Source organism: Osmerus mordax, chromosome 18 (genome assembly GCF_038355195.1).
Source record: "Osmerus mordax isolate fOsmMor3 chromosome 18, fOsmMor3.pri, whole genome shotgun sequence".
In the NCBI taxonomy this organism is placed as follows: domain Eukaryota; kingdom Metazoa; phylum Chordata; class Actinopteri; order Osmeriformes; family Osmeridae; genus Osmerus; species Osmerus mordax.
The window spans coordinates 13,131,124-13,146,823 of record NC_090067.1 but is presented as its reverse complement, the minus strand read 5'-3'; the positions used below and the strand labels follow the sequence as shown (position 1 = coordinate 13,146,823).

The window sequence follows — 15,700 nt, the reverse complement described above, 5'->3', positions numbered from 1 at the left end:
TTATCCAGAGCGACTTACAGTAAGTACAGGGACATTCCCCTGAGGCAAGTAGGGTGAAGTGTCTTGCCCAAGGACACAGCGTCAGTTGGCATGACCGGGGAATCGAACTGGCAACCTTCGGATTACTAGTCCGACTCCCTCACCGCTCAGCCACCTGACTCCCACCAGAAGCCAGTTTGTATTCAGTGTTGGCCTGGCTTTATTTGTACAACGCACTTTCATAATAGTCGTGTTGACCTTTGTTTCAAAGCGGAGCCTATAGAGGACTGTCTAGCAAGATGGATGCTTTTTAAAATTATTATTATTATGAAACATGTACACCTGAGATATCCTGAATGTGTTTTACAGCTGAGTTGAAGTTCTGTTTCAGTGTCCTGTTATGTATCCAAAGCTTGAACCAAAATCCGTGGTCAATCATGTAGGTAACAAGCCTATGCAACACCTAATTTGTCATCACATAAGTTAGAGAGTTGAAGGGGAGGGGGGGTTAACATACATGTGGTCTTCTAATAAACGTGCCACGGCAATCGAGCTATAGTCCTTGTCGTTTTTATAAAAAACATCGAAAAAACAAAGTTCAGCTGTTTGATATAAAAATTATTGTACTAGGCCTACGTACATTTTTCTAGGCCTACAAAACATTTTTCATAACTGAGTCGTTAAATATTATATTCATAATCGTGCGTGTGTGTGGGGAGCAATTTGACGTTTTCAAAAAGCGAAAGTATAATTAAACCTAACCCTCATGTAGGCCTACACAACCAACGTCATCTCCAGCATGAAATAGCTTTTCTTCAAACAGGGTCACAAGTCTTATTCACGTATTCTAGATTGTGACTTCCTGACTAATGCTGCCCTCTTGTGGCGCAAATCTCCATTGCAGACATTGAAACATTTCAATTTCCGCTAATTTTGCTTTCATTCAAAGCGACATGCAAAATAGTGCATTTAGTAAGTAAAGCAGATAATCAAGGACCAGAATATTTCTCACAGTATTTTAGTAGTTGGTCTAATGGTATATCTTAACCAGACTGCTACAATAATTTTGGGCCCAAAAAATAAATATGTTTTTATTATCAGCGACATCAATCGATGTGACGGGAATAACATGAGAACGTCTTACACAAATTTGAACCTTTTTATTTTGTCAACATTTAAACATGACCGAAATGAACGTCGATGTAAACTTGGCAGTGGAGGGGGGGGGGGGGGGGGGGGGGGGGGTGGGGGCTAGCAAGGAAGGGAGGAGAGTAGTGGGGGAGAAGATATGAGGGGATGGAACAGAAAACGGAGGGGGGAAGAAAACTTAAATAAAAAATGAAACAAATGAAAGAAACATGGAGATCAAACGATCTGTACACATACTATATCACATTAAGGCTTAATCCAAAAACCTGTGGGGGTCGAACCCACTGGATATCTGCATCAAGTACAAAGCTGGTGCCATGTCTCCTACTGCGGAAATAAACACAAATCAAAACAATCAAATCATAGGTTATTGTTAAGAGGGGTACATTAGGACACGTGTGTTTTAATTGTATTTATAGTATTAAATCAAGAACAAAAAAAAAGGATTAAAGCATAAAAATAAATCATTTGCAAACGTACTTAATGCAAAGGCTTTGTGATGCTGATTCTCAGTTTCCTCCCAAGATGAAGAAAAAGAGAAAAAAAAAAAACTATATAATGAGTCTACATGGATTGTGTGATTGAATCTGCGTATGAGCAAGGGCATTCCGCTCAACCGAGGGCTACAAATTCAAAGTAGTGACATTTTAAATCTTTCTCACAAGAAGATCAAGGAGGACAGGGAACAAAGCGACCGGTCGCTGAGAGAGAGAAAGTTAATAAACAACAACATTCTGAGTGTTCAGAAAACGTTTGAGCGACTGCAGTAGAAGCAGCGTGGTCCTACAAAGTGATGTGTCGACTTCGGTCTTTGATGTCACTTCCTCTGCAGGCTCCACACCCACACAATCATATTAGCGTTCGGAAAGAAATCTAAGAAAGAAAATTCAAACCTTAAGTCTTCCAAACACACACACACACACACACACACACACACAGGAATTCCCCCAAGAGAGCGGGGTACTAAAAGCAAATGTCGTGGCAGTTACTCTTCCAGTCCCTTAGGAGGCAGACTGTACACAGTGTTACCTCACAAGGAGAAGGAAAACCTGGAGTAATGTCAATTATCTAAAAAAAAAAAAAAAAAACACATTGAATTACACTACTCATGACTATTTCCTATTACTGTCAAATCCTAATTATTGTGATCGGAGGGGAGGGGTATTCTCATCAGTTTCATGCATGTGCAAAAGTCCACGAGCCCTTCCATCAATGACACACGTGAGGAAACCAACAGTGTGGAGGGCGCTCCTCTAGGATGGAGTGTTTCCCTCCCTACACGGGTCTTGCAGGTGAAACCTTAAAGACAAAAAACGAATCTGGTCTTAGTCAGCCATTCACATGACGACACGCGCATGTACAGAAAGAAGTTTTTTAGCAGATGCTGGATGACCCAAACAACATGGTGCTGAAGAGACCAGAAGTGAAGCACTGGACCAGAGAGCGCCCCCTATAGGAGGGGAGGTCTATTTCATAATAACTACTTTTTACATAGAATTGCTTTAATTTTATTTCAACCCTAGCAGCAGAACATACAATCTAAGCAATTTCTGACGGGGAATTATAAAAACAAACAAACAAAAACAAAAGAAAATAAATTCACATTCTTTTGACAAAATCTCAAGTTCCTTCCTAGTGAGTATTATTGCATTCACTGTTCTATCTGTTTTACAAAAAAACATCACAACAAAGTAAAGAGAAAAGATCATCTGCATGTTTAAAAATCACCACAATAAACCAATATATTATAACCCTTTTAGACATTTCTTTACATCACATATGTACACATTAGGCCTTTTTTTCGAAAGATTTTTTTCTTGGAAATGACAAATTAGAGCTAAGCAAAAAAAACAAAAAAAAATAATAATACAGATAATAAAAAATAATAAAGAGGCAAAAACAAACAAACACCGTTAAGAGATATTCTGTGCCCAGATATTGAAGTTCCTCCATTCCGTATACGCACTTCTGTACACGTGTCAGGAACGCTCTCGTACTCCAGCGCTCCCCACCTCACCCAGGAAACTAGTTTACTGCCAGGAGGCAGGATGGAGGGCTCTTTGGTGCAGTTTATCCCAACCTCCACTCACCTCTCTTCAAGTTACCCTCCCTCCCCGCCCCCCTCCCCCCCTCCCCCCCTCCCTCCCCTCCCCCCTCCCCCCCTCCCTCCACCCTTCCCCCTCCCCTCGTTGACAACAGAGCTAAATGTACCACAAAAATTAATTCAGTAATCGATGCTGACCTCAATCGAGCAGGTCTGTGTCTTGCCACACATTCAAGTACAAAAAATAGAAATGGGGAAAAAAAGAAGAGAAAGAGAGAGAAAAAAGAACAAGACAAATGTCCTCTGGATAAAACGCACTAAGACTTCTGGAGCTAAACCAGATGAATCATCCGCCTCCCAACACATGGGGGCGCTCTGAGGACTTGCGCTCGAGGATAAGCGCTAACTAACGTTCCAGACCATGGGCGTCGTGTTCTTCTTCATTGGTAGAGTTTTCTTTGCCAGTTGCATTTTTTGATTCTGTGTGTGTGTGAAGTTCGTCGAGTCCAGATTCGTTATTTCTTGGTCAGTTTCTTTCCTTTCTTTACGGCCAGCTTGTTCTTGATATGTCCCCGCTTCCTCTTAGAAGTCTGCCAGCAGAAAAAAAAAAGGAAAAAAAGCGACTTACTAATCAAACCTCGTTTAAAAAGCGCTCCTATATCTGAATAAAAATGTGGGCACACTATTAACTGTAGGAAATGAAGTCAGTTGGCTCACATTTTATGAACATTTCCATTTGACGGCTAAAAAATTTAAGAGGAAATAACCATACTTAAACACCATCACTAGCATCATAATGATAACCACCATAATAACCATCATCATCACCATAGCCACCATCATCATCACCATAGCCACCATCATCATCACCATAACCACTGTCATCATCACCATAACCACCATCATCATAACCACCGTCATCATCACCATAACCATCATCATCACCATAGCCACCATCATCATCACCATAACCACCGTCATCATCACCATAACTCCCCCCGGTACCTTTTTGGAGATGTACTTCTGCTTGGGGGAGACGCAGCGCAGCTTGCGGTCCAGCGGCTCTCTGTTGTCCAGCTTCTTCACCTTGTAGATGCGCACCAGCCAGTGCTCCGAGGTGAACGCTTCCTCCAGATGCTGGAACTTGATGTCCTTGTTACCGATCTCTGCGTTACGCGTCCTGTCGAACCCAGGAGGTGTCCGGAAGTCCAGCTTAAGGAAGGAGAGAGAGGAGTTGGTGAGTGTTCGTGATGGGAGAGAGAGAGGCGTTTGTGACGTAAGGAGAGAGAGAGAGGTGTTGGTCTGGGAGAGAGAGCGAGAAGTGGAGAGAGAGAGGGTTGGGTGGAGGCGGGAAGCTCTTTAAGAAAACAGGGGGATTGGAGTGAACGAAAGAGAGAGCGAGATAGAGCGAGAGAGGGAGAGAAAGAGAGCGAGAAGGAGAGAGAGCGAGAGAGGGAGAAAAAGAGAGCGAGAAGGAGAGAGAGAGAGAGAACGCCTTTCAGAAATGAGTTTTTCCTGACAAGGCGGCCCACTAAGCCCTCCAAGCTATAAATGAGGAGGAGAGAGAAGGCTGTGTGTGTACCAGCCCACTAGGCCCCGTAGAACACCATGAGGTGTACTGTTCTTTGATTCCACCTGGAAGCACTGCAGTTTAATTATCTCTCTGGTAAACCCCTTTTAAACATCCCTCAATCCCTTTATCTCTCTTTCATCCTGTCCTTCCAGTTTCTCCCACTTGAGGATGTGGAACGTGACAAGGACACAACTCGTCCTCTCTCTCTCTCTACATCTACCTCTCTTTATCTACCTCTCTCTCTACATCTACCTCTCTCTCTACATCTACCTCTCTCTCTACATCTACCTCTCTCTCTACATCTACCTCTCTCTCTACATCTACCTCTCTCTCTACATCTACCTCTCTCTCTTGTCTATCTACCTCTCTGTCTTGTCTATCTACCTCTCTGTCTTGTCTATCTACCTCTCTGTCTTGTCTATCTACCTCTCTGTCTTGTCTATCTACCTCTCTGTCTTGTCTATCTACCTCTCTGTCTTGTCTATCTACCTCTCTGTCTTGTCTATCTACCTCTCTGTCTTGTCTATCTACCTCTCTGTCTTGTCTATCTACCTCTCTGTCTTGTCTATCTACCTCTCTGTCTTGTCTATCTACCTCTGTCTATCTACCTCTGTCTATCTACCTACCTCTGTCTATCTACCTACCTCTGTCTATCTACCTACCTCTGTCTATCTACCTACCTCTGTCTATCTACCTACCTCTGTCTATCTACCTACCTCTGTCTATCTACCTACCTCTGTCTATCTACCTACCTCTGTCTATCTACCTACCTCTGTCTATCTACCTACCTCTGTCTATCTACCTACCTCTGTCTATCTACCTACCTCTGTCTATCTACCTACCTCTGTCTATCTACCTACCTCTGTCTATCTACCTACCTCTGTCTATCTACCTACCTCTGTCTATCTACCTCTGTCTATCTACCTCTGTCTATCTACCTCTGTCTATCTACCTCTGTCTATCTACCTCTGTCTATCTACCTCTGTCTTTATCTACCTTTCTCTATCTCTCTCTTTATCTACCTCTCTCTCTACCTCTATCTACCTCTCTCTCTCTCCGGTTCAGTCAGCTTTGGTGTGCTGTGGCTGGCCGTTTGAGGAACCGACACAAACATCGCTTCACTTTGATCGTGCTCCCCTGTGAGTGGTTTGGCAGGGCAGCAGAGGCTGTGTGGATACAAGAACCTGGCTGCCAGCTCCTCTCCTCAGCTCCTCTCCTCAGCTCCTCTCCCCCCCCCCCCCCCCCCCCCCTCCCCCCAAATCTCAGATCCCCCTCTCCTCTCCTCCCTTCATCTCCTCCCCTCCCCCTCTCGCTGCCCACGCCAGGCAGAGAGCCTCTCTGGAGAGCTCCTATCTAGCTTGTCCTTCAGCTTGGCACATCCACCTTCCAGCCAGTTAGCACTGCTGACTCGCAGCTAGCTCCACACGTGCTAAGTCACGGTTGTTGACAACAGCTTCAAAATGCTATGTTGTACTTGTAAATCTAGCCACTAAACACCCAAAACAACGCTAGGTCATGGTTGTTTACTGTGTGATAACTAGCTTTGCTCAAGCTAGGTTGTAATTGTTTACTAAACAAAAGCTTGCGCCACAACGCCAGGCTGTAATTGTTTACTATACAGAAGCTAGCATCGCATTGCTAGGTTGTAATTGTTTACCACAAGCTCTCCCCTGCCCCCCCTCTGCCCCCCCCCTCTGCCCCCCCCCCCCTGCCCCCTCCTTCGCTCACCTGCATCTCTCCGAAGCGGTAGTAGGACATCTTGTACATGAGGCAGTTGAGCAGGGTGGGTGAGCCAGCCTTGTCCACCCTGAACTCCCCCTGGGGGGTGAAGTAGTCACTCTCCTGAAGGACACAAGGACACAGAGAGGAGAAGAGGTGAGTCAGGTTTGGAACTGGGCCTGTTGAATTTCAATGAGGCATCTGATTTGTGGATTTTTAACATTTGTATAAAACCCCCTCACCCCAAAAAACTACAACATCTTTGATGTATAGATTCACTTTTACACACACACACTCTCATTGGCACACACACACACCCTGATGTCCTTGGGATGCTCTCCCTCGGCTATTCGGACCATCCACAAGAACTTGTTGATGTCATCGCCTGAGTAGCCAATCACACCGCCGAAGATGATGAGGACGTAGTCCACATCCAGGCTCCGCATAATCTCGTACGCTGCACTCTCATTGGACGACATGGCTTTACCCACCTGGGAGAGGAGAGAGGGGAGGGGGGAGGGGAGAGAAGGAGAGAGGGGAGGGGGGAGGAGAGAGGAGAGAGGGGAGGAGAGAGACAGTATGAAGAGAAACAAGAAAGAAAAAAGGTGAAGGAACTTTTACAAAGTCACCGATAGATGAGGTGGAGGAGGATTAGATTAACACTGAATCAGACTCGAGGAAAACACAATAATTCTCTCTTTTCAGAAGCTTGGGACAAAGAAAGTCTATTAAGGATGTGGAACCCCCCTGGCATAACGGCAGCGTGAGAGCCCAGTAAGAGGCTGGGAGATAAGCTCCAGTGTTTGAAGGAACCTGCTGTGCTGGGAATGTGGATCCCCTAAGAACTCAACCCCCAAGAATCCCGTGCAGATATTATGTTCTGAGGAGATATGTATGTATAAAAAGCTGAAACTGGTGTCTGTGTGCACAAGAGTCTGTGTGTGTGTGTGTGTGTGTGTGTGGTGTGTGTCTGAGTGTGTGTCTGAGTGTGTGTCTCACCAGCGCTATGTGGCTGTTGTTCCAGGTGTTGTTGTCTACCAGCGTGGTGCGGTTAGCCATGCCTGCTATCTGGTAGCCGTAGTCCCACCAGGACATGACGCGAGCATGCTCCTCAGTGTTCTGACGCAGCCAATAGTAGGCCTCCCTGAAGTCATCCAGAATGTTCCTGGTCCTGGGGAGGGGGGAGAGGGGGGGAGAGGTATGGTTAGGGAGGGAGGTTGAAAGAAGGGATGGTGGGAGAGAGATAGAGAGAGGGAGTAAGAGAGTTGGAGGGTAGAAGAGGGATGTGTGTGTGTGTGTGTATGTGTTCACAAGTGTGTGTATGTTTTGGGAAGGACATTTGGGCTGTAGCCACAGTGATGTTTGTGCATGCGTGTGTGTGTGTTTTATGTGTGTTTTGTGTGTGTTCTTGACCGACAGGTCTGATGCAAGTCTCTGCAACAGCCGTACAGAAGTTGCAGTACAGCTGCAGTCACGGGTCACTCCAGAATAGTTCAAAATATCACCCTTCAAAACAGAAACACCACCTCACCCAGGCAAAACCACCACGGCGTCAGAATATGTGTGTGTGTGTGTGTGTGTGTGTACCCGTCGTGGTTGTAGGATGCCAGCACCACACTGGGGCTGGAGTAAGCGTTGCTGGTGACCCAGGTGCAGTGCACGGCGAACATCATGAGCAGCATAAGCATGAGCATGGTGACGATGCTCTTGATGTTGGGGCCCAGCCCCTCCTCTGCCTTCTCCTGCTCCGACACGTGCTTCCGCACCTTGCCAGCCTGCGGGCGGAGACACACACACACACCATGGTTACAGCACACACACACACCATGGTTACAACACACAAGCAAGGAACAACACACACACACTGGATGCCGTGACCCCTGACCTTGTCGTAGAGGTTTCCGGGCCTGCGGTCGTCCTCGTCGCTGCTGTCGTCGGCGGGGGGGCTCTCCCTCTTCAGGTCGTCTCCCAGGTAGTGCTCGAACACACTGGAGAAGGCCACGGCTGACAGCATGCACACCACCGGGGTCAGAGTCAGCATCAGACGTACCATCACCCCAGCAAAGTACACAGCGCTGATGGCATACAGCGCCACTGGGGGGCAGCAGAGAGACACAGAGAGAGAGGGGGAGAGAGGGAAGGAAGGAGGGGACAGAGAAGGAGGGAGGAAGAGAGTCAGAGAGAGAGAGGGGGGGATGGAAGGAGGAGACAGAGCGAGGGAAAGAGTGGGAGGGAAGGAGGGAGGGAGGAAGAGAGTCAGGGAGAGAGAGGGGGAGAGAGGGAGGGAAGGAGAGAGAGAGAGAGAGGGAAAGAGAGGGAAGGAAGGAGAGCGAGAGGGGGAAAGAGAGGGAGGGAAGGAGAGAGAGAGAGACAGAGAGAAGAAGAGAGAGATGGTTAGAGGGAGGCGGTGCGAGGTAGCACTCCCCTGTCCCCGCCGGGCTCTGTGGCTCCGCCCCCAAACACCAGCAGACCAGGAACAGGTGTAAGCTCTTTGAGCGATCAATAACATTAATTGGCCCGTTAAGTGTCAGACAGCGCTGGGGGTCTGGGGTAGGGGGGCTGGGTCAGTCTCTCCGACTTCCATCAGCAGAAGCAGAACTCCACGAGACCTGGTGACTTTGAGAACTACAGGGACACTCCCCCCGAGGCAAGTAGGGTGAAGTGCCTTGCCCAAGGACACAACATTTGTGGGCGGGAATCGAACTGGAAACCTTCTGATTAATAGCCCGATTCCCTAACCACTGACCAGTACCTCTGTCTACAACCTAGTGACTTTGAGAAATACTAACTCTGTTTGAGACCAAGTAACTCTCTAAGAGCTAGTAACTAACTGAGACCAAGTAACTGTCTACAACTTAACACCATCAGATCTACTTCCTGTCTATAAACCCTACTAACCGTTACGAGAAAAACTCAAAGTCTCCACGAGACACTGTCCCCACTAGCCTCCCCCCCGTCTCTCCCCCTCCCGCTCCTTACCGAAGACCCTCTCGTCATTGATGTTCTTGATGCAGAACCAGAGGCCTGCAGGGAAGGTGCACACCAGGATGTGGAGGTCAAAGAAGAAGGAGACCCAGGTGGTGGGCTGGTGCTCCGACACCGACGCTATGATGGGGATGTGGATCTTAGCATAGCTGAGGGGAGGAGAGAGGGGGGGGAGGAGAGAGGAGGGAGGAGAGAGGAGGGAGGAGAGGAGGGAGGAGAGAGGAGAGGAGGGAGGGGGGGAGAGAAGGGGGGATGAGAAGAGTAAGAAACGTGACATAGGAGTGAAAAAGAAAATAAAACTGCTGCAGTCAGCACACAGACACACATTTACAATTAGTCATTTAGCAGACGCTCTTATCCAGAGCGACTTACAGTAAGTACAGGGACATTCCCCCGAGGCAAGTAGGGTGAAGTGCCTTGCCCAAGGACACAACATCAGTTGGCATGACCGGGAATCGAACTGGCAACCTTCGGATTACTAGCCCGATTCCCTCACCACTCAGCCACCTGACTCCCACACACACACACACACACACACACACACACACACACACACACACACACACACACACACACACACACACACACACACACACACACACACACACACACACACACACACACACACACACACACACACACACACACACACACACACACACACACACACACACACACACACACACACACACACACACACACACACACACACACACACACACACACACACACAGACTACCCACATTCATCACACACACACACACACACACACACACTACCCACATTCAGCACACACACACACACACACACACACACAGTACACACACAGTACCAACATGCAGCACACACACAGCATTGATCTGTCTTTTAATGCAGAAATCAGACACATTGCCTGCTCTCTGCGCGTGCATGTGTGTGTGTGTGTTTGTGTGTGATTGTAGGGCTGTGTGTGTGTGAAAGGCACCAGAGCTTACCCTGTGTCCCAGAGGGAATAGAAGCGTCCACTCCACGGAGCGATATAACCTGGAGGAACAACCGCAGTCAATACACACCTGCCTGGACAGACCTGGAGACACTGAGAGGCTGGGGGGGGGGGATGTCTGTGTGTGTATATACTGGTCTGTGTAAGTGAGATAGATGATGGTGAGCTAGACCTGTCTCTGTATGATGTATGTGTGTGTGAGACCTGTGTGTGTGTGTGTGTGTGTGAGACCTGTGTAGGTGAGGTAGATGACAGTGAGGAAGACCAGGCCAGCAGCCAGAGACACGCCCAGCAGGAAGAGAGTCTGGAACTCCTGCCTGGTCAGACGATCCTTCAGGTACTGCAGGAAGGCATAGGCCTGGAGCAGCGCAAACACACCTGGAAGAACACACACACACACACACACACACACACACGAGGAGACACACACACACACACACACAGAGACAGTGTGAGACAGAGAGATTCTCCCCCCTTCTACCTCTCCCTCACCAGCCTCTACTCCCCCACTCCTCCCTCCCTCCCTCCCTCAAGGTCGTATCTCTACGACTTCTCGCTCCAACACGCCCTTCACTCCCCAGCAAATATAAACTCCACCCGTCCTGCCCTCCCCCATCTCCTTCCTGTCCCCCGTCAGAGTGCCAGCTGTTCCCGACATCTGCGTCTCGCCGACGGACACGGATCGAGGTGCGTTAGTTTTGCTCCCGGTGGCGGCGCCCCCCGTAGGCCACGGAGCACCAGAGAGCCCCTGCTCCTCTCCAGCCCTGCTGCCATAACAAGCGAACCCAGAGGACGTGCTACCTGCTACTTGGATCTAACTAACGCAACGCTGGGAGCAGATGGCCGTCGTCACGGGAGACGACACTTAGTTTGCATTTTCAACTGAAACGCACACACACACTCTACCAGTCCTCCAGTCAACAACACAGTAACTAGCACAACCCTGCAAGAAGCCGCTGGTTCAATCAAGGCGCAGGCACGCACTGTCAGCCGTGGCCTGTGAGCCAATCGAGATGCAGAGGGGGCGGGGCTTACCTGCTGCTGCCATGTGCTCGCTGGTCCTGATTGGCTGGAAGCCGACGAAGGGGATCTGCATAGACAGGACCAGGCCTACGATGTAGAAGGTGCTGTAGGCTGGGGACAGAGGTCAGAGGTCAGAGAGGAAGCGGAGAAGGAGAGAGAGGGAGGGAATGAGGCAGAGTAGGAAAGCTGCAAGGAGCAAAAATGATATAGTGTCAGTGAGCATAAGAATGAGAGGGAGACTGTGCTTGAGAGAGAATGAGATAAGTTTACAGATAAGGTAAATCCCAGATGCCCTTTGCTGTACAACCTCCTCCATCCGTCCGCCCTCCATCCCTCCGCCTTCTCGGCTGTGGAGGAAAATAAGCCTCTCTCTAAGGTACTTAATGCCTATTGATTTCTCCAGATCCAGATCGTATCTCCAGTCATTAATAGAAGAACCAGGATCTGGAGAGGGGGTCTCGTCCCAGGCTGTGCTGCAGAGGAACGTGCGTGCGTGCGTGTGTGAGTGAGAGACAGAGAGAGCGCGAGAGAAAGAGAAAGAGAGAGAGCGAGAAAGAGAGAAAGAGCGAGCGAGAGCGAGAGAGAAAGAGAGAGAGCGAGCGAGAGCGAGCGTGTGTGTGTGGAGGGGTCAAAACGAGTTCTGAGATGCAGTGATGACCAGCCTGCTGTCCTCTAATGTCTGACTGCTTAAGGGGGAGAAAGAGACGGAACAGGAGAGAGAGACAGAGAGAGAACAGGTGACACAGAGAGAGAGAGAGAGAGAGAGAGAGAGAGAGAGAGAGAGAGAGAGAGAGAGAGAGAGAGAGAGAGAGAGAGAGAGAGAGGGAACAGTAGACAAAGAGAGAGAACAGGAGAGAAAAATAGATAAAAAGAGAGGGAACAGGAGAGCGATAAAGAGAGAGGGAACAGGAGAGCGATAAAGAGAGAGGGAACAGGAGAGAGAGAGAGATGGAGGGTGACAGAGGTGTTCTGTTAAGATGATTAGCTAGCTGGCAGTGTTTTTTTTGGACACAGTTTTGCAGTTGTGGTGGTCTGCATGGAGTGGGTCTAGATCCAACCGCTCCAACTGCCAACTGCAGAACCCCAAAACACTGGCTGCACAGCAGGGCTAGCTAGCCGCTAACTTCCTGTCCCTAGCTAGCCGCTAACTTCCTGTCCCTAGCTAGCCGCTAAATTCCTGTCCCTAGCTAGCCGCTAACTTCCTGTCCCTAGCTAGCCGCTAACTTCCTGTCCCTAGCTAGCCGCTAACTTCCTGTCCATAGCTAGCCGCTAACTTCCTGTCCCTATCTAGCCGCTAACTTCCTGTCCCTAGCTAGCCGCTAACTTCCCATCATCTATTAAAAGTCACTTGGAGGGCAAGGAGCTGCACATGAACGTGTATATGCCACCTAACAACCGAGGTGGGAGTAGAGGGCCCTCCGTAATGGATAGCTTCCTTTGTGGAAGTCAGGGTGGCTGCTGTAGAGGCTGGGGGGGAGGCAGAATGGTTCAAGGACCACGTAGAAGGATTCGTTTAAAACAGGAAGTCGTTCATCACGTCCAGGGCAGGCATGGTGGCGCTGCTTACTGTGACTGTGATGTATCAGCAAGCCTCAACGACACTTCACCAGGAGCCAAGCCATCTACTTTCTGGACAACCTGCGCCCGAGCTAGGCTAGGCTACTAGAGGCTAGGCTAGGCTACTAGAGGCTAGGCTAGGCTACTAGAGGCTAGGCTGGGCCAAGCACGTGTGTGTGTGTGTGTGTGCTCTCACCTATGTAAACTCTCTTGCTGTAGCGCTGCATCAACATCAGAACAAACACGTGGAGCGGGATCAGGTTGATGATGAACACATAGCCTCCCCACGCTGACACCTGGAACACACACACACACACACACAAAGACACACACAAAGACACACACAAAGACACACACACACAAAGACACACACACGCACAGGCACGCACAAACACACACAAATTAGTCCAGTACATCAAACCTGCTCACCTGCATCAGAAACACAGGGGCTAAAACCAATCCCATTTTCCGCCTCGTGATGGAAACAGTAAAGGTGTCAGTAGCTTATAGAGCGCTGTGTGGATGTGAGTCTTTCTGAGACCTGGAGTCTATAAAACATCAGTCACGGCAAAATCAACAGCAAAACACCTACGTCCATCCTTCCATACACTTACACACACCTACCCCCCCCCCCCCACACACACACACTCACACGCACACATGCTTAGCACCGCATGTGTGCGTCCGTCATTCTGCTCTTAAAATAGTTGATGGTTTCTGTCGACTTGTTAGAAATACTTTCAAATCCGGGAGATGCAGTTCATTAACACAGGAAGGAGAACTAGTTCCTTTGCGGAGTGGCGGGAGGTAATTATCTCTTCATAGCTGCTTGGATGAGAGCATCAGATGCCTGCTAATTAGACACCTCAACCAGAACATAAATGGATCCAAACGACAGCTCTCCCATTCGCTGCTGTGTCTTACACTGTTTACACAGTCAGGAGCAGGTACTCCACAAGAAGGAAGGAGGGAGAGAGGGAGGAGAGAGTGGAGAGAGGAAGGGAGGGGTGGAGGGGAGAGAGAGGAGGGGTGGAGGGGAGAGAGAGAGGAGGTGTGTGTATATACAGTCTGTACAGTCCGAGTCCCAGCAACAGGTTGACCTCACTCCTACTAATGACTCCACATTATGTTTTCGAGTGTGTATAAGCGTGTGTGTGTATAATGTGTGTATAAGCGTGTGTGTGTATAATGTTTGTATAAGCGTGTGTGTGTATAATGTGTGTATAAGCGTGTGTGGAAGAAGGGAAACGAAAGAAGGATTAGCCAGATATTTTCAACTCCCTCGCCATTCTAAAAGCTGCACGAGTCGTAATGCAATTTACTGAAGGCACCAAGCCATATACTGCCTCTATCTCACACGCACGCACACACACACACACACACACCTTGGAGAGAGTTCTGTCCACACTTATGGTAATGCAAATCTAAACTCTTACCAGCTCTAATGTAAACTATTACCTCTGTGGTAAATGATCATCTGTACTGTAAACTATGATATCTACTGTAAACTGAGAATAGGAGGAGGGGGAGGAGAGGAGACAATAGGAAAAGAAAAGAAGGAGAGGAGGAGGGGGGGTTTGGGGAGGGAGTCTGGTTGTAGACACCGACGGCAGCCCTGTCTCTCAGTGATTGGTTCCCAGACGGTGTTCAACAAGAGAAGGATGATGGTGGTGAAGGTGGGAGGGTCTTAAGGAGGTGTGATTTTATCTCTCGGCTTCTAATAATAACCAGCGCAGAGCGCCTTCCAAACAATCACCTGAAGAGCTGGGCTCTGCAGAGAACACATCATCCATTCTTTATGAGGGAGTTACTTCTCAAGAGCACCCTAGATGCTGGGGGAAGGGGGAGGCGGAGGGAGGTGGAGGGGGGAGTTTTTACAGCAACCTTCCATCAGGACCTCCCTCCCTCCCTCCACCTCCCCACCTACGCCCCACCTTCACTTTTTCTCCCTGGCTCCCTCTCCTACCCTGATTCTGCCAACAGTCACCCAGGGACTCTCTCCCTCCCTCTCTCCCTCTCTCTCTCTCGTCGAGCCTACTAGACCTGCTGTCAGCCACCAGGTGGCTGGGTCCAAGAAGCAGGGCACACACAGGCCACTAGAGGGCAGGAGAGAGAGAGACGGGGTGAGAGAAACAGCGGGGGTGAGAGAGAGACAGGGAAAGATGGGGGGTGAGAGAGAGACAGGCGGGGTGAGAGAAACAGCAGGGGTGAGAGAGGTGATTGAGATATTCTGCTAGCTAACTGCAAGTAACAGCAGGGAGTATTAAATATGAGTGGGCTGGAAGGAGGGAGGGAGGGGGGGGGGAAGGAGGGAGGGAGGGAGAGAAGGGAGAAGAACAGAGAGATGTGAGAAATGGACGAGGATGGAGAGAGAGAGAGGGATGAGAAACTGAGGAGAATAGAGAGACAGAGAGAGGGGGGTGGGAGAAAAGATGTCTTGCCACAGAGGAGATGTAGATAGAGATGATACAGAGAGATGATGGGCTTATTAATCACATGTTTCCCTGGGTAGAGAATCCCTCCCTCTGATAGATCAAATGTAGCCATTAATGTCTCTGTCTCTATCCCTCCCTCCCCCTCCCTCCCTCCTCTCAGACGCTGTGCCCGGCCTGATCGATGGAGCTGGAGATTTCAAATTTCTTTCATTTGACATCCTGTCTCATGGAAGTCGAGATTTAACTCTGAATGA

At 49.0% G+C, this 15,700-nt stretch overlaps 1 protein-coding gene across 1 annotated transcript in view; it reads right to left on the bottom strand.

Annotated features, from left to right (window-relative positions):
* Positions 1-3,299: 3,299 nt before the first annotated feature.
* stt3b (STT3 oligosaccharyltransferase complex catalytic subunit B) overlaps positions 3,300-15,700 on the bottom strand; it is a 48,237-nt gene continuing 35,836 nt past the window's right edge. The window contains exons 5-16 of the mRNA XM_067255462.1: positions 13,208-13,307; positions 11,467-11,565; positions 10,663-10,809; positions 10,424-10,472; positions 9,444-9,598; positions 8,350-8,558; positions 8,052-8,239; positions 7,464-7,635; positions 6,782-6,955; positions 6,474-6,587; positions 4,178-4,384; positions 3,300-3,762 (exon numbers count right to left, since the gene is read on the bottom strand). Of these exons, the coding sequence (XP_067111563.1) occupies positions 3,688-3,762; positions 4,178-4,384; positions 6,474-6,587; positions 6,782-6,955; positions 7,464-7,635; positions 8,052-8,239; positions 8,350-8,558; positions 9,444-9,598; positions 10,424-10,472; positions 10,663-10,809; positions 11,467-11,565; positions 13,208-13,307 (1,689 nt within the window). The 3' untranslated portion in view covers positions 3,300-3,687. The remainder of the gene's footprint in view (positions 3,763-4,177; positions 4,385-6,473; positions 6,588-6,781; positions 6,956-7,463; positions 7,636-8,051; positions 8,240-8,349; positions 8,559-9,443; positions 9,599-10,423; positions 10,473-10,662; positions 10,810-11,466; positions 11,566-13,207; positions 13,308-15,700) is intronic.